This window comes from Pyxicephalus adspersus, chromosome 2 (assembly GCF_032062135.1).
Source record: "Pyxicephalus adspersus chromosome 2, UCB_Pads_2.0, whole genome shotgun sequence".
Taxonomy (NCBI): Eukaryota; Metazoa; Chordata; class Amphibia; order Anura; family Pyxicephalidae; genus Pyxicephalus; species Pyxicephalus adspersus.
The window spans coordinates 140,457,420-140,480,047 of NC_092859.1; the positions used below are offsets into that span (position 1 = coordinate 140,457,420).

The 22,628-nt window shown below is 34.9% G+C and overlaps 1 protein-coding gene across 1 annotated transcript in view; it reads left to right on the forward strand.

The window, feature by feature from the left end:
* Positions 1-17,242: 17,242 nt before the first annotated feature.
* The window catches only part of IGF1R (insulin like growth factor 1 receptor), a 150,712-nt gene continuing 145,326 nt past the window's right edge, over positions 17,243-22,628 (forward strand). Inside the window, exon 1 of the mRNA XM_072402669.1 lies at positions 17,243-18,230. Within this exon, the coding sequence (XP_072258770.1) occupies positions 18,128-18,230 (103 nt within the window). The 5' untranslated portion in view covers positions 17,243-18,127. The remainder of the gene's footprint in view (positions 18,231-22,628) is intronic.

Sequence of the window (22,628 nt, forward strand, 5' to 3'; positions counted from 1 at the left end):
TTTAGTCTTTGATCTTTGAGTGACATAGCTGTATATCTGCTATTCAAAACCTAATCTAAAGCTAAGTATAAAGTGTAAAGGTCATCTGAAATGACCATTCATGATCATTTGGGGCACATATCTAGCAAATACAGCTTTTAGCAATCTGCTCCGGCAGGTCACTAAACAACTGACCAGGTATGACCATTGTAAATTGCAATGGAGGAGAATTCCTCCTGTCTTCCCCTCTCCATTGAACTGAACATTGCTGTATATAGCACTTATTCCGTCAAGTGTCATTGGAAATTATCACAAAATATAATTTCTAAAGACAGAATTTGATAAATGTATGCAGTCTAAGTCTGATGTAACTACTGTGCTGCTCATTATTCGTTCTGGGAAGGTGCAGTGAAAGAAACTCCCTGCTTCTGCTTTAATTATTCTGTGGATCTGTGCTTTCTTACCTTTCCTGCTCTTACTTATTGTTACCCCACCAGTCCTTAAAGTACTATTTAAAGGGATCACCTGACATAACATAACAAAGCCCTATTTCGTCACTGAGATAGTCACCACTAGACAGAAGCACCATCTTTTGAAATTTGCAGTTATACTCTCCATAGGTGCATTGGCTGGCCATGCATTGGTAAAGTCTACTAAGCACTTCACCTATCAATCCATTATTTAATTAATAAATTATGAGGATTTCCCATAATTTGAGAAAAAATGTTTTTATTCATCACAAGTAAGATATAATATTTTTTTAATATAAAATGTATAAAAGGGAAAATATTGTAGTTTTTCGATCAGTTTTGGATTAGTAACTGAAAACAGTCCTTTGACTAATTTATTGGTCTACATACATTGCAACCACAGCTGTTGAGCTCTATAAACAGCCAGCTAGTTACAACAAAGAAAACAGAGGAAAGTTTAAAAATCCGATAGTATGTGATAGTTGGGCAAGAACTTTTTTTTTCTCATGACAGGTTTGCTTTAATACAGATCGACTATACTAAGCTTAATTTATATATTCAGTCTAATATTTAACATATGCAGCTGAATCTATCCATGCAGACAAAGATCATAAATGTATGAGGCTTGATTTTGGACTTCTGTATAGGAATTGACCAGGAACAAAGCAGCAGATCAGAAAAGTGTATGGAACATTAGAATTTATATCTGCATATTTGATCTAGGTCAGTAAGTCAAAAAATTGAACTCAAAGGCTCAGCACGACAGCTTGATGACTCGAATTGTGAGCAGGATTCTTCTGCATCGGTAGTCCCAATGATATTTTGCTTGAAAGTGCTATATCCATGTTTATATAGAACAAAGAGAGATCCTCCTTGCTAGGGAAATTACCCTTAACTTTTTGTCCTAAAAATTTAACAATAATGAAATCTCCTCAAAGTGAACATTAATTTTAGCCCAGAAAGTTGTCCCCAAAACAAATATCCCGATTGGAAGTTTTTTCTTCACTTTCACTCTTGTTGCTTTGATGTTTGGATTCCACTAACTTTCTGTATTAGTGACAACCGTCTCAATACAGGGGGTGAATCACCCCAGCAATTTTTTTTGGTTTCCAACAGAGTGGGAAATAGTTAAAGTTTATATCAAACTTTTCATTCCATTACCTAAGGGTCCACAGTACTCTTTCAAGCTAGCCAACAAAAACAAACATGAGTTTCAACTATTCAGATAACAGTTTATGATGGCAGGCATAATCAAATAAATGTAGAAGCCACACTGCCGCATCAAGGCACTTCTGATAAGAGTGGTCCCTAAAGCCAGCCACTTCTAAATGAACTTTTCAATTCATTTTCAATTTGATGGACTTGTTTAATATCAATGTCGAAAATATTTGATCATACTACCACACACCCCACCATGGATTCTTTGAAACTAATCAAAATGTACATTTTTATTACTATATTTTTTTAATAATCAATTTCTCAATAAAGATAAAGATAAGCCTGTGTGTAAGCTCCAAAGTTAGATCTAACAGAAATTGTCTCAAAAATGTATCAGATACTTATATGATCACCCAAAATGTTATGATCCTAATGATCAAGGTTCTTTTATTCCTACGCTCAATTTTGATTTCTTTTATTGGATTGAATTTAGTATGAGAATCAATTTCTGTTTATTCAAGAGATCTCAAAATTTAGATATGTGAATGAATAACTTAAATTTTCTGACCCAGGTGATCAAAGTTCTTTTGATTTCACAGTTGATTTCGACCACTTTTAGTCAATCCAATTCAGAAATAAAGAATCAATTTATGCTCCACTTGATTACGATTGAATGGACTACTTGAATGAAATGGGAAATTGGCAAAAAGTAAATCATCCTTATGAGACACAACTGACAAAAATGAAATCTGGTAGCAGTTTTACCCATTTTTTACCTAAATACTCAGATATTTGCACACAATTTTCTGCCTTGAATGGTCAATGTTTTTTTTTTAATTTTGAGCTCTATATTACCCACTTTTTGTTGATTGAATTTAGCAATAAAGAATTAATTTTGGGTTGGTGCGAATAAACAATCAGACTGGCTGCTCATGAATGATCAGTAAAATCCACAGTATTGACAAAGAGCAAACTCACCGTGAAAGAAGCACCTTCCTTCTAAAATGTACAGCAACATAAAAAACGCTCAGACGTCACCTTTACAAGGCAGGTGAAGACTTCTGTTAGGTAGTAGTTGTCTTTGAAACAGGAATGACTATTATCAAAAAGATTGATCTTTTACCTACTTTAATGAAAATGTCATTGCAGAGAAATCCCTTCACCTACTGACCTGAAAAAAATTGAAGAAGAGACAGCAAAAAAAAAAAAAATTTGCAGAACCTGTAACCCTTACCTTTTTAATCCAAAACAAAAGAAGAAGTTTTGTTAGGCTTTAAACACATAATGATTCAATCAAAAATTTAGCAATAACCTTTAAGGAAGAGCATCGATTGTTCCTCAGTGGTCATTGGAGTGATTTGGCAGGAGACATTGCAAAACAATATTGGGGAATAAATGTAAACAATGCAAATGTTTTGCCCAAGACTGGCATACATTTTGTATTGTGTACAGAGGTCCCTGATATAGTTCAATAATAGTGAAAAATAGTGATAGAAAACAATGGGTTAGCCACCTGTGGTGAAAAATGGGAGGCTGGGCCCAGTTTAAAAAAAATAAAACAAATACATTTCTCTCTGATTGCAGGACGGGTAAAGAAAATATCCAATTCTGTATATTACTCTTTAACTATATGATTTTTTTTAATATTTGCACAACTTCCTAATGGTGGTATACATAGTATTTCATATAAAATGCTCAATTTTTAAATGATCCTTTGGATCTATACAGTGCTGTAAGCTTTTGTGTTTTTGGACACAATCTCAAGGTAATATATATTCACAGACTGCTGAACTCTTCTGGCAACAAGATTCATCTGAATAAATTAACCTAAGATACTATAAAAGTCTGTACAGGTAAAACAGAACAAGACAAGTAATAAACTCCATTTACAGTTTATTTTTTTTCTACCGTCCAAACTTACTGTAAAGCCAAACATGTGAAAAAGGTAGTTTCAGTTTTACATATTGTATATCAAATACCATAAGTTATTCATAAATGCAAATGTATTTGTTATTATATTATAATTTATACAAATTATTAAACTAGTGAAAATAGGTTATAATGTAATTAAAGTATTATGCAACCTTTAACCACATTTTTAATTATTATTTTCTAAGTTAGTATCAGGATGAGAACATGAATGCATATTGGCAGATTCTGCAAAATATGCTAGAAGTAAAAACAGCTTCATTTACACGACTGCAAACATCAAGCAATGGTGGGAGTCGATTTACTAAACATAATGTTACCTTCTAGCTGATTTTAACAGTGAGATTTTAGGAAGTTTCTTTCAGAATACAAAAACCATTCTAGCTGCAAATAACATAGACGATTCATGTAAGAAATACTAATAAATGAGAAACGGTTTATCGGTCATTTAATGTGAGAAAATAAAAAATAAATCCACTACAATGCAATATTTGTATTTTGCAAACTAAACATTTTAGTGCACAAATTGTTATAACATAAATGAACAAATGTAAAACCACCCATGTGGCATGGTGATTTGACACTATTTAGTTTTCACGTAACCAGGTGAACATGTGTTTGCTTTGGATAACCAATCATGTGTAGAGAATTGTTTTTTAAAAGTAGGCATTTTCTTTGGATGTGACTGGATGAGTAAAGCAAACACAGCTTAATTTAGTGAAAAATGTACTTCTTTAGTAATGGAACTGTATGAATTTGGCTGTATTTTAAAAAAGGCAAAAAAAAAAAACAGGAACATTTAAATTTTAACGTAATTTTATGTTGAGTGGTTAATATGATCTGAAGCCAAAACTATTTTTCTGAAATTCCTTATTGATGTGTTTCCATTAAAGAGATTTATGCTTTTTATTTGTCCTGGTGAACACCATTAAAGCATAAAGCTGAAAGTAAAGGGCAGCCCAAAATGTTGAGCTGTCACAAGACAAATAGAAGATTTTTCGAACAACTGGGATACTTGTTAAAGTGTCAACCACTCAAAGGCTAAAAAAATGCAGATATACTTTAATTTAATCAACTTGTTCAATATAAATGTCAACTTACACACCATATATAATGCATAATCAATTCTTTTGTATTTATTATTTGTAACTGTTTACAATGAAAAGTGATCACTGTATTTTTACTTTGTCTTTGGACTGATAAAGATAAACCTTTGTGAGGTCCAAAATACAATCCATAAGAAATGATTTCTATGATCTCAATTACCGGAAATGTTTTGATTAAGGTTCTTTTGATTTTACATTTGATTTCAATCATTTTTGGTAGAGCAAATTCAGAAATAAAGAAAATGCATATGGTTGATTTGATGATACAATCGAACTGACTGCTCAACTGAATGGAAAAAAATCATAATGTTTGAGCGAAGGTTGAGTCAAGGGACACAGATTGCATAACTAAGCTTGATTGCAGTTTAATCTAAAAAAATGTCTTTAAAATAAATTAACCTAAAGAAAATCTGGAGTCTTTTTGTCTTTTAAAAGTTTACTTAGATGAATTCAGTTTAAGATTAAAAAAAATTTGTGTGATAAGAATTTAATTTTTTTAACTATACATTTTAAGTTTATGTGTGAATAAGCAGCCATATTTGTGCATTAAATACACTTCCTTGGCTTTCAGCTTTCCAGTAATACTGTTCCTTCTCACATTCCAAGTATATAGGCTCAATTAACTTAGCCTTAAAAATGTGCTATTTGCTGTAACGATCAATAATTTTACCCAGCTGACTGTTATTCCTATTTTACTGGCAGTCACTGCTGAAAATAATGACAATAAAACTATCAACAAAATGGTGAATTCGAACCATATAAATCTGTGAACTCATTGAAAATGATCAACTCCCTTTTGGCTGTTATATTATTTGAGTGATTGTATCAAACCACTAAGAACCCCTTTTAGTGATTTTTACAAAGATCTTAATTTCATTAGAGTGGCAAAGAATAAAAGAGAAGTATTATCAAAATGCGGAAATCAGAAAATATCATACAATAATAACGTAGACTGAGCAGTCAATATCCTGTACATTCCCTTTACTTGTGGTTTTCCTACCCTCCATGTAATTACAAAATATTTGATAACTTAAATCAAAGTTACATTCATGCTTTTCATTAATAACTTAAAAATGAAGTACAATCCAAAAAAATGGCTACACACTGATATCTGCTAAAAACATCTATTTAATAAAGAGGATCAACAGACATCCAACAGCCAGAATTTCAACTCTTACACATTTCAACCACAAACAGGATTTATTCGTAGAAATTATGCTTTTATTTAACCTGACACTAAATTTTAGATGGCATAAGTGTGCAACCACTTTTTGTTTTTTGCCACTTTTGGAGCAGTGACGAGTATTGCTCGCACCTGGTAGTCCTATGTAGGAGTTCATGGGAGACTTGGAGCGTTGACACTTTATTTCCTCTGCATTTTAGATTTTAGGAGTTGTGTCTTTGTCACTTCCCATGGGTTAAAAATCTATAGAAACCATTTTATCTTACTTGTGTAAACTCCTAATCCCATCAGCCCCAATGTAATGGAGATGAACAAAGGCAGAAATGTTTGACATCCAACTTAGGTGACAACCATAGCTTGCTGCATATATACAGTAAAGGAAAAAATGTAGCCACCCAAAGATGAGTTAGCATTTTGCAGGATTATCAGGTACATTCTAAATAGAAAAACAAAACAAAAAAAAGCATCTACTACATCTAAACACAGGTAATCTGTTTTTGTTTTGTTTTTGAGTTTAGATATGTTATAGGTTAAATTAAAGTGACCAAACCTAAATTTTGCTTTAGGTACCTACAATGCTTCTCTGTGGGCAGCTTGTTTTGCCAGAAAGTAATTATATTGGTTCCCAGCCTAATCCCCATGACATTGTGGAGCCCATTGGTTCAAGCTGTTTACAGAAGTTCACCCACCGTGATGTGATCCAAAACAATTCTAAGATAACAACAATTATCTTGGAATATGAAAGATTGTTTTTTGTATCTGCAAATGTTCATTCTCAATTGTTCAGGTGAAGTCTCTTCAATTCTATTCTGTATGAGGAGCTTTTACATCTTCTAAATTCAAGATTAGGACCCACTGTCAATAAAAAATACTGAGATATTCAAAGTGCATAGTCCTTCATATACAGTCAGTATACATGTGCAATCTATGCACATGTGTAAGGGGGTTCGCATGTGCGCTTTATGACATATGCATATTCATTCCTGTAACCAACATTGATGCCAAACTATTTGAAGATCAGCCCTGTCTTAGAAAACTACTAAGTCATTTTTGACTATCTCACCTTAGCTGTTCTACTAAACTTGCTTGTTACCAGAATCTGATTCACATACTTCCTGACGTATTCCTGTTTCCGACCTCTCTATTGGCTAAATATGTGTCTTCTGCTTGCTGTTCACTTTCATCTGGTTTCTGCCTAGTTCTCAATTGCTTATCTAATACAAAACTTGGTTTGTTTATCCACTATGTTTCTGCTGTGGTTTCCAAATCTCCAGTAGAAAGTTATGTTACTTTGTTAACCCTTGCACTGCTTGTCTCCATATTGATGAGAATTGAACTGGAGGTGATAGAAAGGGTATGCTCTTCAACTTGGTGTCAGTTAGTTATATACCTGAACATGTAAATCCAGCCACACTCCAAATAGTTCACGAAACTAAAACATTGGATCTTCGATAAAAAAAACAGCAGATGGTGACACTGTGAAGATACAAAAAATTCTACAGAATACCCAAAGTTTTTTAGGTAGTGTAATAAATAGTTACCAAGACAGAAACATTTTGAAGCCTTGCAGGACCCATTCATTAGGCAACAATGACATTGAAAATTGATTGAGTTATATCCATCGGGTACAATACATCCATTCCTTTGTCATTCAGCTGCCAAATGCCATAAGCTGCTGCGTCATTCATTTTACAAGGCACCCCAAACTACCAAGCCAGTGCACCCCTAATTCACGTTTGTTAGTATACTGTAATTCACAGATGGGAACCTTCTGTGGTTCATTGCATTGTAAAACATTTGTATGTTCTACTTAATATCCATTGTAGTGTGCTAGCAGCTCATTCAAAACTAATCGGTTGCTTTAACAGAACCCACAATTTATCACAATTAATTAAATACTGCAACAGGCTAATGGTGCCTAGGAATGGGCAATATATGCATACTATGGCAAATGTATTGTTATTCCTCTATAAAGGCTATTACTAATGTTATGGTTTTGATATCCTTTTGTTTGCTATAGATCAACTTTTAATTGTTGATTTAGCTTTTGTGCAAATAAAAAAAGAAAGATATTATAATAAGGCAGATCAAAGAAGAATAATGATGTGTAATTTGATCTTAAAACAACTAATCAGATTTAAAATGAGATACTGCAAAAATGAAATCTAAATGTTTCTACATAATCAATATTCCTATGACACTTCTGGTCCATAAACACAACAATATCCTTGTACATACAAAGGAATCATTACTGCTCCAAATAAATTTGGTTTAATTATACTGAAATTCCACTGTGGGTAGTAATGATTGCTCAGGGATTGATCAGGAAATGCTGTTAGATCTGTATTACACTTAAGCAAGACCTTTCAAGTTTGAAAATCAGTATCAGTGTTAGCTAAAGCTGCATACACACTTGCAATAATTATCGTTGGAAACAAAAGACTAACGACCAATGGTCCGATAATCGTTACCAAAAACAGTGCACAATGACTGACCAACGACGCAGATGAACGAGGATTGTCGCTGGAAACAAATGACCATCCCAACGGATCTGATTGAGCGACGATCGTTAACTATCTGTTGTGTGTACGGTCGTTCATTGATCGTGGATGGTTCTGCAGTACACTTTCTCCTGTACATGTCACTTAATTTACATCATTTAAATGATCGTATTTAGCGTGTGTACACAATTGGTGGATTATATTTGAATGATAGTATTGTTACAGTATGTACAGAATTGTGCACAATGCGTTCTTTCAAAATAATCGTGTATAATCGTTAGTCGTTCGTTTTCTAACGATAATTATTGCAAGTGTGTGTGTGCTTAAGTCTGCCTTGTTTTTCATTCAATTTAAATTTAAATTTAAAGCTACCAATACCAAAAAAACCTATCAAGCAGATACTAAAGTTTGAATATAGAGGAAAGAGAATTTCGAAAACAAACATTTGCTGTCATTTTTAGCCAACTAATGCGGACCTAAACCAAAAAGGTCAATCAGCCACAGTTTGAGGAACCCCTAGGAACCACTGGAGGAACCTTGGTTGAGAATGGAAAATGCAGATTATACTGATGGATACAGTTTAGGTAAGAGTCTGGGTTAAAATGTGAGTTTAGGTCCACTTGCTATTATTTTCTATCCAGTTGTTTGACTATCAAAGGTTCTGCCATCAACCTGATCAAATAAAAACTCGGTAAGCTTTCCATTTTTGGTTTATATCCAGGCATTTGTTTTTTAACCTATATAGTCAATGTCATGAAACTTTGTGGTAATCGTTGTAACCATTATTGCATCACATATAGAATGTTATGCATATTCAACAAAATCACCATTACCCTACAACAATATTAAAGCATGATCATGAATGAATTTTAGCAAATGCCATTGAAAACTTCCTACTGGCATATGTTTCTGATGTAATCGACCAGTGTTTGTGTGTTTCTGTTCTGTTTCTTGTACTTTTCTGTTACTTCTAGTGTTCAAGCAGGAGAAACATTGGTGGGACAACAAATCAGCTAATTTAATGAACAGGAAATTCCATTTCTGGGAGAGTAGGGAAACATACATACAAGCATAGCAAGTCATATTGGAATTGTTCTTTTAATGTAATAGGTTATATAGCTAAAGATTGAAATAGAATTGTAATTGTTAAACAGTGAATTGCAAAATGTCTTGTGTATCTGTAATAAGAATTATAAATATATATATTTACCATATTAAAAAGTACTAAACAAGAAAAACTATATATTTCCTAATACAACCAATTAAAAGTTTTACATATTTTGTTCATTTTTTGCTTCCGAAGAAGGACTAATTTAGATGCAAGTAAAACAACTTAGTTCTTTAACAGGTATTTACCATTTACAAGATAGCTCTAACCAGGTATGAGCATAAGAACATAAGTATTGTCTAAATCTTTCGTTTATCTACATATGTATGTATAGATTTGTTTAGTTTTAAGATGAATGCAATATGATTTGCAAGATTTGGTGTACTTATTTTGAATCTTCTCCTTCGTGCACAAGTAAAATTGTTTTTAAAGTTTGACACTATCCTGGTTAAAAGGTTGAAAATGGACTACAGAATTTACTTTGGATTCAGCCATATAGATCTCATCTCCTGGAACACAGTAGTGTAACACACACTGACTCCATTTCTCCACGTCTAAGCAGTTCGTTGCCAGAAGTGTTAGAATCATTATTAAACAGAGCCAAATTGTTGCTTTTCCACTTTAAATTGCTGAGCACATATCAACATGCACAGTAATAGAAAATTCTGTTGCACTTTCGTTTTGCTCACATGTGAGAGTCATACTCATATGTTAGAGTCATACTCATTGCAAAATTAAGAGCAAAAATCATTTCAGAAAAGGTGGTAATGTGCCTTTAGCATGCAATGATTAGCACAATATGAAACGTGCACTGACTGAATGGTCTGACTTTTTTTTGAATGCTTTCTTTCAATATTAGTATTAGTAAAGTAACATAACTGTACCAATATACTTTTACACCACAACTTCACATGTGCAGGTTGATCAGCATCCTTATATGGTCCAGAGGTTGGATGATGTGTAAACTAAATTTACTAACCAAGTGTCAATAAATATTTAAACATTAGAATATATAGTTAAAAAGTATTTATTCCAAAATGCTAAATTTAAAATGTGTAATACCCAGTATAGTGTAATTGTTGTAGTACAACTTGAAGATTCCTATCTGTCAATTCCAGTATGTAGAAAAATCATGAATTTAAACCTGTTATTTATTTTGTAAATGTCTTTATTTCATTTTTCTGAGATATATAAAAATATAATTTTTTATAATAAATATAAAAAACACACACACCAATCATTTAAAAAAACTTTCTTTTACATTTTCTTTATCAACTCATTCATTTTGACCAGACAAAAAATAAGAATAAGCAGGGGTAAGAGCATAGGGGAAAAGGATGCTGTACATGCACTGTAAAATTTATAATATCAACAAAGATTGTCATTCAGTTATGATATGTTAGATTATTTTGTTTTTTCAATACATGTTCATGTCTTCTTCTACAGAAGCAAAGCAATGCACTTGCCCATAGTCATGGAGATTTTCTAAAGGTGTTTAAGTTTTTTTTCTTAGCAAACTGAATTCTCACTCTGTAGGAGATAATTCACCACAAAATGTGAAGCTGTGCTAACTTCAACTATCCAAACAAATATAATGTCTTTTATTTTTACTGCACATGATTAGGTAGTTTTGCAAAATTAACTGTCCCATCATTTACTAGGCTAAGTGATAATTCTTTTGCAGTTTGAAAATTTGCTTTGCTGGTTGAACAACCTAAACATCTTAGTAAATCAATACCATTGTCTCAATCTAGAAATACATCAAGACATTTTGTTGTAAATGACTGCTCAGATATGATGTACGCAGAATCATAATGATTAAATACATCTGACAGTGTAATATTTAGACTCCGCAATGGTATGATATTGAGATTAAAAAGCTTTAGATATTTTGTTTTTAGGGCCTTCGTTTAACACCACTTCACTTTACTGGATTGAATGTAAAGAAACTGCATCACTCTGAATAGATCACCTAGCAATTACATATGTATTGCACATTTTTTTCTTATTATTACTAATACACAGTATTTATAAAGCACCAACATATCACACAGCACTGTACATTTAATAGGGATTACAAAAAACAGATATAAACAACGGCACAGGAAGACCCTGCTCAAAAAGAGCTCACAATCTAATCATATTATACACACATAAAATAAACATGGAAATGTTAAGATATTTCAAGAAAAAGAAAGCACCCATTTGGGTTTGTCTAATAAAGTGCAAAGAACAAATACCAAATTTGGTAAAACAAAGCAACCAATCAGAATTCATTTCACTTAAATGATGACAGATTTTGATTATGGTTTGTTTTACTTTCCATATTAGGCATATTATATATAATATATTACATATACATATATTAATAATACATATTATTATATATAGGCTTAAAAAATAAAATAGAATTTCTGTAATTTGGGAGAATCCCTGTATCATAATAACAGTGTTAATATAACATTAAATAATTGTTACCCTTGCTTTGGAAGATGCAGTTATATAACATGCTCAGTATATTGCTGCATTAATAACATTTCAGATGTAAACATCTTAACGGCTTATGGGAACTCAGGATATGTAAGATAAAGTTCTGCTGCTAAGGAATGTTACTTCCATACACACACAGTTATAATCCTGGTGTTGTTGCAATCAATGGAGCTTGCAGATATTTTGTTTTGTATAACCAGCAATGGTTGATAACAGGAAACCATGTTTTATTTTTGTCAATTAACAAAATTTTAACACATACAAAGGATTTAAATGCATACTTGTAAATGTTATTTAGGTATAATAACAATAGCCAACTTTAGGGTTATATTTATAACATAGTACCAAAAATTCAGTCCAGAGTACATTCACTTGCACCGGATATTTTATTAAATGTCACATTCACGGCTTTATAAACATACCCCTATATCTTTTATTACAATAGATTTTGAGCCCCTTTGAGGGACAGTTAGTGACATGACTATGGACTTAAGGTCTGTAATATGTCAGCGCTATATAAATACTGTGTAATAATATTATTAGTAATAATAAAATTATTAAATTAATAAATAAAAATAATAAATAGATGCAATGCCAAAGAAGATCAACATACTAATTTTTTTTTTTTTTTTTTTAAGAGATCTATTTTATGTAACTGGTTGCTAAAGGGGATACAGGTTACTTGTACTGACATGGAATTGTCTTTTATTTTACCCCCTGAGATATTACAAGCAGTCTGAATATTAGCAGTATAAGTATCACTGGCAAATAAAAAAAAATTAAACATGAGTTGTATATTTATAGGCTGCAGAAAGAAATAACTAGTGCACCCTGCTTATAAAAACAATGCTCCTACACGCTCTTACATGATTGTGTTTGTAACAAATGAAGCCAACATACAATGTTCATACCGCATGCCGTAGGGATTAGTCATACTACATATGAAAGATTTCATTGTACATGTTACATAGGGGATTTGCACTGGGATACCACATTTATGGTAAAGCCTGACTCATCCGAAGACGTTATATAATAAAGTTGGGTTTGCAATATTTTTAAGTAAGGTGATCAGCTTGATTGGGTGTTTTTATTTCTTACAAATAATGCTTTTTCATTCCACATACCCGGGGCCGGTGAAGTTTGTTTATGACATGTACGAGCTGTGCTATCTGCTTAGCATTAACTAGTGAATGCAACTTTATCTTTGTCCTTGCTATTATAAGAAGCAAATCCCAGCTGGTCTCTGTCTAGAATTATATTATTATTACATATTATTATTATTACAGGGTATTTATATAGCACCAACATATTACGCAGCGCTGTACAAAGTCCATAGTCATGTGACTAGCTGTCCCTCAAAAGGGCCCATAATCTAATGTCCCTACCTCGGTCATATGTCATTAGTACATTCTAATATAAATTTTGGGGGGGAAGCCAATTAACCTAACTGCATGTTTTGGGAACATTATTATAGAGTCTCTTTTTAATAACTAAGTGCTGTATGATGCCTAAAATTCAACAAACATCTTATTTTATACGTTTTACATTTTGATTCATAAAATTGTGAGAATATTTTTACAATACAAGGTTTCAACCTTTCTCTCTAAGATATGTACCCTTAAAATACCTTGAAAGCTTTTCCTTTTGTTGATATTGCTGCTTAGTGATTGCAATGTACTATTCTTTAGCTCTCTTCTGTCATTTAGATCAAAGCAGTTGAAAGCAATTCAGCTGTTGGGGTGACTTGTTCTGTTATCTCAGCAACCACTGGGTGTGAATACCAAATAAAAAGACTGACATACAGATAGTAGAGAGATATTTTCTTATCGGGAGAGCAGCAAGTATCTTAAAGTCACAATAATAAATACTTCCTTGCAAACCCTTACAGTTTCTTACTAGAAATGCATAGAAATATGATTTAATAACAGCTGCAGTATATGATGATATTATGACTAGATTGCTGATAACACGTAACTGGAATTTCTGGGTGTTTTCTCAACTGAGAAGTAGCGGCAAAAGCAAACATATGGTTGATAATGGCTGCTGCAGGGTTGTAGTATAATATTATAAAATACTAGTAATGTAAAGTATGTCATATTAGTATTACATAATATGTATATAAAATTATATATATATATATATATATATATATATATATATATATATATAAAACCAACACGGAAGTGTTCTATAATAACATATTACACTGTTCTCATTAACCTTAAGAAAGAATTGTAAAAGTAAAAAAAATGATACAACATTCATCTTACTATTCATCATGACTTTACCTTGGACATATCGGAGAATGACGAAACAAATATTAAGGAGCGAATTCTGAAAGTATAAAGCATGTAACACTGATTACAATACAGAAATGGTAGGGATCAATCTGTGTACTATGGAGATGTTTTTAGAAACAATGTTAATAACTTTGGGTGTAGCAGCTATTATGGAGAAATCAGGTTTATCCTTCATTGGTATCACATGATATTATACTGGTATTAAAAAAACAATCAGTCATTTAGTCTCAAATGTGATGTGTGTGTTGATTTATTAATGTAATTTGGCTGTGCATTTTCCCTGTGCAATATATATTTTACCTAGCTGAGTGAATATGGTAAATATTCATTGTCGTGATCTCCAACGATATACAAAGAAATATAAAAGAAACAAAACAAAAAAACAGCCAGAAGAGCTTCACTTCATTCACCAAGCTGAGTGAGCTATACTAAAGAGAAAAAAGGCTTTGCTAAGTGAACAGCCTGTATTTCAGTGCGATTATTATTACTTATTAAACAGGATTTATACAGCTCCAACATATTACGCAGCGCTGTACATGAAGAATAAAGTGTACTGTTCAAATCTTTTATACTATGGTCACATGTATATAAGTGAACAGCCTGTATTTTCTTAGTAAATCAACTTTGTTGCAGAAGCAAGTGTGTTGCCCCAAATAAGTAAACTATATATAAACAATATATATATTGGAGTGAGGTCTGTATATCTTCTGCAAAGAGGAAAAAAAACTTTCTCTTAATTAGCCTAAATTTTTTTAGTAAATCAACAACATTGCAGAATTGGGTGTACTGCCCACTATTAAAATATATTTATATGAGGTTTGTAGTAAATAATAAAAGTACAATAATAGTAGGAATGATGTAAACTAATCATGGTTGCATATCTGAATATCTGGCCTGTATGTGTAAATTGGTGTTCTTGCCGCACCTTGGCCTAGATACAGTATATAAAAAAAAAGTTACCAAGTTAGTAAACCAACACTATTGCAGAATCAAGTGTGCTACCCACTTTTCATAAAATAAATATATATATCATAAATAAATATTGAGTGGGATTATATACATATATATATATATATATATATATATATATTACTGTGTTAATCTACACTTACCAAGATCATTTGTACGCCTTACTACTTTTTGATCTTTGAAATTGTAACTATTACTTATAGAGGTTTTTCTCTTCTGGGCAGTGTCCTCGCCTCCTCCCATGTCACTGTCTGTCATTTGCAACCCCTATTTAATGTACAGCGCTGTGTAATATGTTGGCGCTAAATAAATCCTGTTTAATAATAATAATTTGTAGAGTTTGGCATTTCCATGCAGGATAATTGTGGTGATGTTGTTATTGGGTTGCAATGTGAAGGAAGTTCAGTGTTGTAGTATTTGCAGTGCTGGGGATTTAATAATGTGATGAGGTTGTTATTAGATTGCAATGTGTGGGAAGGAAAATGTAGTATTTGCAGTGCTGGGGGTTTGCATGCAGGATAAACAATGTGATGAGGTTGTTATTGGATTGCAATTTGTGAGAAGTAGAAAGTAGTATTTGCAGTGCTGGGATTTGCATGCAGGATAAATAATGGTTGATATCATATAGGGTTGCAATGTATGGGAAGTTCAGTGTTGTAGTATTTGCAGTTCTGGGATTTGATAATGTGATGAGGTTGTTATTGGATTGCAATGTAAAGGAAGTTGAGTGTTTTAACATTTGCAGTGCAGGGATTTGCATGCAGAATAAAGATTAAAATATTGTGATGGGGCTATTATATTGTATTGCAATGTGTGGGGTTGTTATTGAGTCTTGTACTATTCGCATGCAGGATAAACAAATGAAAAATTGTGATGAGGTTATTATATTGGATTGCAATGTGTGGGAAGTTGAGTATTGTAGTATTTGAATGCAGGATAAATAATGATGTTATAAAGGTTGATATTATTTAGGATTGCAACCTGTGGGAAGTTGAGGGTTGTAGTATTTGCAGTGCTGGGATTTGCATGCAGGATAAATATTGAAATAATGTGATGGGGTTATTATATTGCAATGTGTAGGATGTTGAGTGTTGTAGTATTTGCAGTGCTGGGGGTTTGATAATGTGATGAGGTTGATATTATATTGGAATGTGTGGGGTTGTTACCGAGTATTGTAGTATTTGCATGCAGGATAAATAATGAAATAATGTGATGGGGTTATTATATTGAAATGTGTGGGGTTGTTATTGAGAGTTGTAGTATTTGCATGCAGTATAAATAATGAAATAATGTGATGGGGTTGTTATTGTATTGCAATGTGTGGGGATATTATATTGTATTGCAATGTGTGGGGTTGTTACTGAGTGTTGTAGTATTACCATGCAGGATAAATAATGGGATGGGGTTGTTATTGTATTGCAATGTGTGGGCTTGTTATTATATTCATTGCAATGTGTAGGGCTGTTACTGAGTGTTGTAGTATTAGCATGCAGGATAAATAATATTATGGGGTTATTATATTGCAATGGGTGGTGGTGTTACTGAGAGTTGTAGTATTTGCATGCAGGATAAATAATGTGAGATTAGGTTATTATATTGCAATATGTGGGGTTATTATATTATATTGCGATGTGTGGGGTTGTTATTGAGAGTTGTAGTATTCGCATGCAGGGTAAATAATGTGATGGGGTTGTTATTATATTGCAATGTGTGGGGATGTTACTGAGTGTTGTAGTATTAGCATGCAGGATAAATAATATGATGGAGTTGTTATTATATTGCAATGTGTGGTGCTGTTACTGAGTGTTGTAGTATTAGCATGCAGGGTAAATAATGTGAGATGGGGTTATTATATTGCAATGTGTGGTGCTGTTACTGAGAGTCGTAGTATTTGCATGCAGTGATCCGGGCAGTGGAATAGCAGTGCAGGCTCCGATCCTGTGTGCGCCCAGTCCAGGCTTTGCAGGCAGCCCGCTGTGTGTTAGTGTGTCTCCGGCTCTTGTTTACAGCATTAACGTCACATCGAGAGAGAGAGATCACAATGAGAGCGCTGCACCCAGACAGCAGCACGCCGAGCCCGGGGAGCGCTGCGCCCACTCACTGACCAGGCGCCCGAGGACCGAGTCCCGTCTCTGACCTTCAAGGGGGGGCCATAGCGAGCCGAGGGGGAGGCCGGACACTTTCCATTCATTGGTCCCGCGAGCGGCCTCCTCCTGCCGGGGGTGAAGCGGGTGACATGGAGGCTGAGGACTCGGAGCTGCGCGCCGGTGGTCTCTATTGCCAGCTTGTTGTGTGTAACGTGTGTGAGCGGCGGGGCTGACGGCGGGGGATACCCCGAGACTCGGGCTCGTCAGCGTGGACTGGCTGCGTACTACACGGGATACTACGCGCTATACGGACTCACTCGCCTTTTGATTGGTGGAGCCGCCGTTCCACACGGGCTACTCAACCTTTCTATACGGGATAGTCTGCGCTTTATATGATTGGTGGACACTCCGCGGACTCGCTGATTGGTGGACACCGCTTTCTATACGGGATACTCGTACGGACATACAGGCTTCGTGTTCTGATTGGTGGATACTGTACGGAACCTATAGTGCTGACTGGACCACCATACGTTTCTATAGATACCCGAGGGGGGCTCCACCTCCTTACCACAGAGAGGTTTAGTGAAGGGCACCCCAGGCTGGGGAGTATTTGGTGTGGGGGGGTCATAACCTCCCCCCTGACATGTTGCCCTGTGTCACCCCAGACTGAACCCCTTCTCCTGGAAGGTCACCACACATTATTTATACATCTATAGGGTCAGTGTGTGTGTGGGCTCCGGCCGCCGCCATCTTTCTTTCGGTCACTTTTGGACTGTGGCTGAGGTGTGGATGTGAGTGCCCTTGGTTTTGCTGGAGTGGCGGAGACAAGCGAGTTTTCCTACCGGAGATGAAGGCCGGTTTGGGCTGGAGTGCTCCGGCCTGGCTGTCGGTGGTCCCTCTGCTGTTGCTGCTGTGCCCGAGTCTGTGCCTGGGGCCCCTGGGTGGGAAAGGTGAGTGTCTGGGTGTCTTCCCTCTCCTCCCCCCTTCTGTCTGGCCCGAGGAGACACGTGGAGGAAGGCAGGTTAGCCCTGGCCAGCATGGCTCTGCTCACAGCCTGCAGCCAGGTCACATCTGCCATTCATGGGCTCCAGGGATGTCAAAGCTTCCATTCTGTGTTTATTTAGCCTTTGCTAGGGAGAAGCTACCTGATAACACAGGCTGGCTCTACACACCATGGCTACAATCTATAGCATGTATTACATCCCACTGGTCACCTGCTGGGGAGACTGATCAATGTGCAACCTGCCTGGTAAACATTGCATATAGTAATGCCAGGAACATGCATTGTATATAGTAATGCCAGGACCATGCATCATATCTGTACAATACCGGGGAGACTGATCAATGTGCAACCTGCCTGGTAAACATTGCATATAGTAATGCTGTTATTTCCCATACAACACCAGGACCATGCATCACATCTGTACAATGCTGGGGAGACTGATAATTCTGCAACCTGCCTGGTAAACATTGCATATTAGTAATGCCACACAACACTCCATACAACACTAGGACCATGCGTCATATCTGTAACAATGCTGGGGACACTAATCAGTGTGCAAACTGCCTGGTAAACATTGTACTGTATATAGTAATGCCGGGACCATGCATCATATCTGTAACAGTGCTGGGGAGACTGATCAATGTGCAACCTGCCTGGTAAACATTGAATATAGTAATGCCATTCATCCCATGCATCACATCTGTACAATACTGTACAGATGTGATGTGTACTGTATATAATAATGCCAGAAGCATACATTGTATATAGTAATGCCATTCATCCCATACAATGCCAGACCATGCTTCATATCCATACCAATGCTGGGGAGACTGATAATTGTGCAACCTGGCTAGTAAACATTGTATATAGTAGTGCCATTTATCCCATACAACCTCAGGACCCCGTATCACATCTGTAACAATGCTGGGGATTCTGATCATTGTGCAACCTGGCTGGTAAATATTGTATATAATAATGCCATTCATCTCATACAACACTAGGACCATGCATCACATCTGTAACAATGCTGGGGATAGTAATCAATGTGTGACCTGGCTGGTAAACATTGTATATAGTATTGCCATTCATCCCATACAACAGCAAGACACATCTGCAACATACACAACAACCCTCATCCTGCAACAATACTTGGGATACTGCTAATTCTGCAACCTGGTTGGTAAATATGGTCTATAGTAATGCCATTCACGCCATACAACAAGACCATGCATTAAATCTGTAATAATTCTGGGGATACTGATCAATGTGCAACCCGGCTGGTAAACATTGTACATAGTATTGCCATTCACTCCATACAAAATTTAAGACCATGCATTACATCTGCAACACTAACAGCAACCCTTATCCTGCAATAATGTATCTTTTGCTTGTTACCTGTATTGGTTACAATGTGTTCATATCATTTGTCTGCATACTGTAGTGATAATACAGAATAACATCCAATAGATTCCATCTGTCCATGGATAGCTGTGGGGTATTTGTATGTAAACAAGGGTTATAATAAGAGAATACCCATCTGATAAATACACCTGCACAGGTAATTATCAATGTCAGATGTCTCTGGTGGTAATTCTGCATTAAATTGGCTGGATCTTCTCTTTAACATTCATTCTGTCAGTGTTTAGGAAAATATATATTTTTCAGAGCCTTGCTTATGTATGTCCTATGTAAGCAGCTTCAGGTTATAATCAGACAGGTATTTAGGTTGAGTATGCTAGCAATGTTCTATGATTGGTTTTAGTTTATGTGCTACAATTATATATCTGTATCAATCATGGAATCTACTACCTTAAAGCAATTGTAGAACATTGTGTTATATTATGTCAGATATGTACTTATATGTGTATGTATCTCCTCACAAACACAATGTTGTGTATACAGGCAGCCGTACCATGTGATCCCGGTCCCGTCTGGTCTGCAGACACAATCAAACATAGCTGACAAGCAATCATATTGGTGTGATCAGTGTGTTTAAATGGGTCATACATGCAAAAGGCAACCTTCACGTGCTCAGACTATTTCTTTTGGCTATTCTTTTATTAATATTTTTTTGTTGTTGTTTTGCCCTTACACGTGTAATTGCATTATTTGTGATCAGTAATTCTTCTGTGGATTGCCTTCATTGTATCTGCTTTTATCAAAATACAAACCATTCTCCATCGTGACAGACATGCAGAGCGTAGACAAAGTTAATATGTGTGTTAAACAATGTGTGTTGCATTTTCAGGAAATCCTTTTTTTTTTTTTTTTTTATCCTTCTTTGCTGTAGACGGGCATAGAAACCATTCATAGGCGCTATATTACTACACTCATCAAGTACTCTGTCAACATGAAACATAAATCTCTGCTGTATACAATGGCTGCAGTATTATTTGTCAGGGAGAGTGAAAGACAGGCTCATACTATATACTCTCATGGATTAACTGTGACCGAATGGCAGCATTCTGTCTGGGGACTGTTCTGATGGTTCCCTTGTTTACAATGTTCGGGCTTTTCTAAACATTACTTATCCATAGTAGAGTGCCAGGCTCGTTTTTGGCACGGAGGTTTAGAAACACTTCGGTTTAGTGGCTGGTATATTCCATATGTAGTATAGAAATGCTTTCTCTTATTTTTGGCTTGAGTTAAAAACATAGCATGGGGGGGGGTATAAAAAATGTCTGGGTTATGGGAACCTTGTAAATAGAACGATAAACAAGCATTCATTGACATGCCCCTCTGCCATTTTGTAATCTTATTTTGTCTGCATTAATATTCATCTATGTACAGGAGTGTTTTTGCACTGGTTTGATTTTATAAAGATCCTTTGTGTTTCGGACCCAATGCTGAGGCTTTCATCATAGGGGGAGTGTCATGCGACCGGTGGTCCTGGCTTACCCTGTTCAACGCACTTACTACCTCCCATTCCTAATTTGTTTACAAGATTTAACCAGGCCTTCCTTTTTTCCCTTTGTGGGGAAGGTCAGGGGCACTTGGTAGTTTAATGTGAAAAGCATGTTTACAATTGTGCGTGTTTTTGTCATTTTTTTGCTCTTAGGTCTGTATGTTGATAGGTAGTTTGGTAGGAAGTGTTCATGTTAAGATCTTATCAATGATTACATCAAAGAAGTGAACAGAAATAAATGCATTTACTTTTATAGATGTCAAAAATAGCAAGAGAACAAAGATTGGTATATCATCACAGCAATTGAACTGTGGAGAAAAACATGAAAGATTGTGTAGATATCTGTGTATAGTCAGGTAAGTTTAGATTAGTTTGAAACTTCACATTGATCATAGTAAGCTGAGTATACTGTTATTTTGTCCATGGAAAACCCCGGACAAAAAGACGGATCTTTTTTCTGCATGTTTGCATCACATGATCTTCTAATATCCCAAAATTGGGTCCTGCCATAATGTACTTTGTAAAGATTTACTGATATCATATCCGATAATAAGAGAAAATAACTAGTACTTGAGCAGCGTGTTTATAATGTATGAGATATGCTCAATATGTTAGCTTTCTAGTTCGAACAAATTGTTATTGGTTAATATAAACATTTTGCTGATCAATAAATGTCATCCTTATTTAATAAAATAAAAACCTTGTTTTACATTTTGTCACCTAAGCCCTTTATAAAAAAAAAAAATCTAGGTCCCCCGATCAATGTAAATTAAAGATGGTATAAAATCTACAGTTTAACCTTAAGAGACCTAGAAATATTGAAGTGGGATATTAAAGAAATATCTCTATATTTTGCCTTTGGTTGATTTGTTGAAGAGAATAAAGTATTTGTTCTTCTCAGTCTTCTAATGACTTCCTACATTATGTAGCAGAGGGTATTTTTCCCCCACGTGTATTGGCTTGTAAACATTTTTGAAATAGTTTTTAGCTGCTAACCTTAGGGATAAGAAATAACCTTTTTCTTTGGCTGACACTTTGTTTTGTTTCTGAGTTTTGTCACTTTTGGTCTGTTGTAATGATTTGACTTTGTTTTTCGCCTTGCCTAAAAATTTCAAGTATGAAAGAGAGACAAATGATTTATTTCTCAGATAAATCATTTTGTGATCTTTTGAAAATTGTTCAGTCTGTTTTCTTGTGTTTTACAGGCAGGTTGTCTGTAGACAAGTAGAAAGCAAGCCTCAATTTGTTGTCCGTAAACCTTTTTTTTTTTTCAGCTACATATTCAATTGTTAGTCATTTCTTTGGTATGTGACAAATTACAACTCTCGCTAATACTTAATAATAAAAAAATATTGGGTAGGACAGTAGAAGATAAGGATATGTTCTGCAAGATGTCACACATTCTCCCTATTTTTAGAGCTTTTTGTAAAAGCTTTTCAC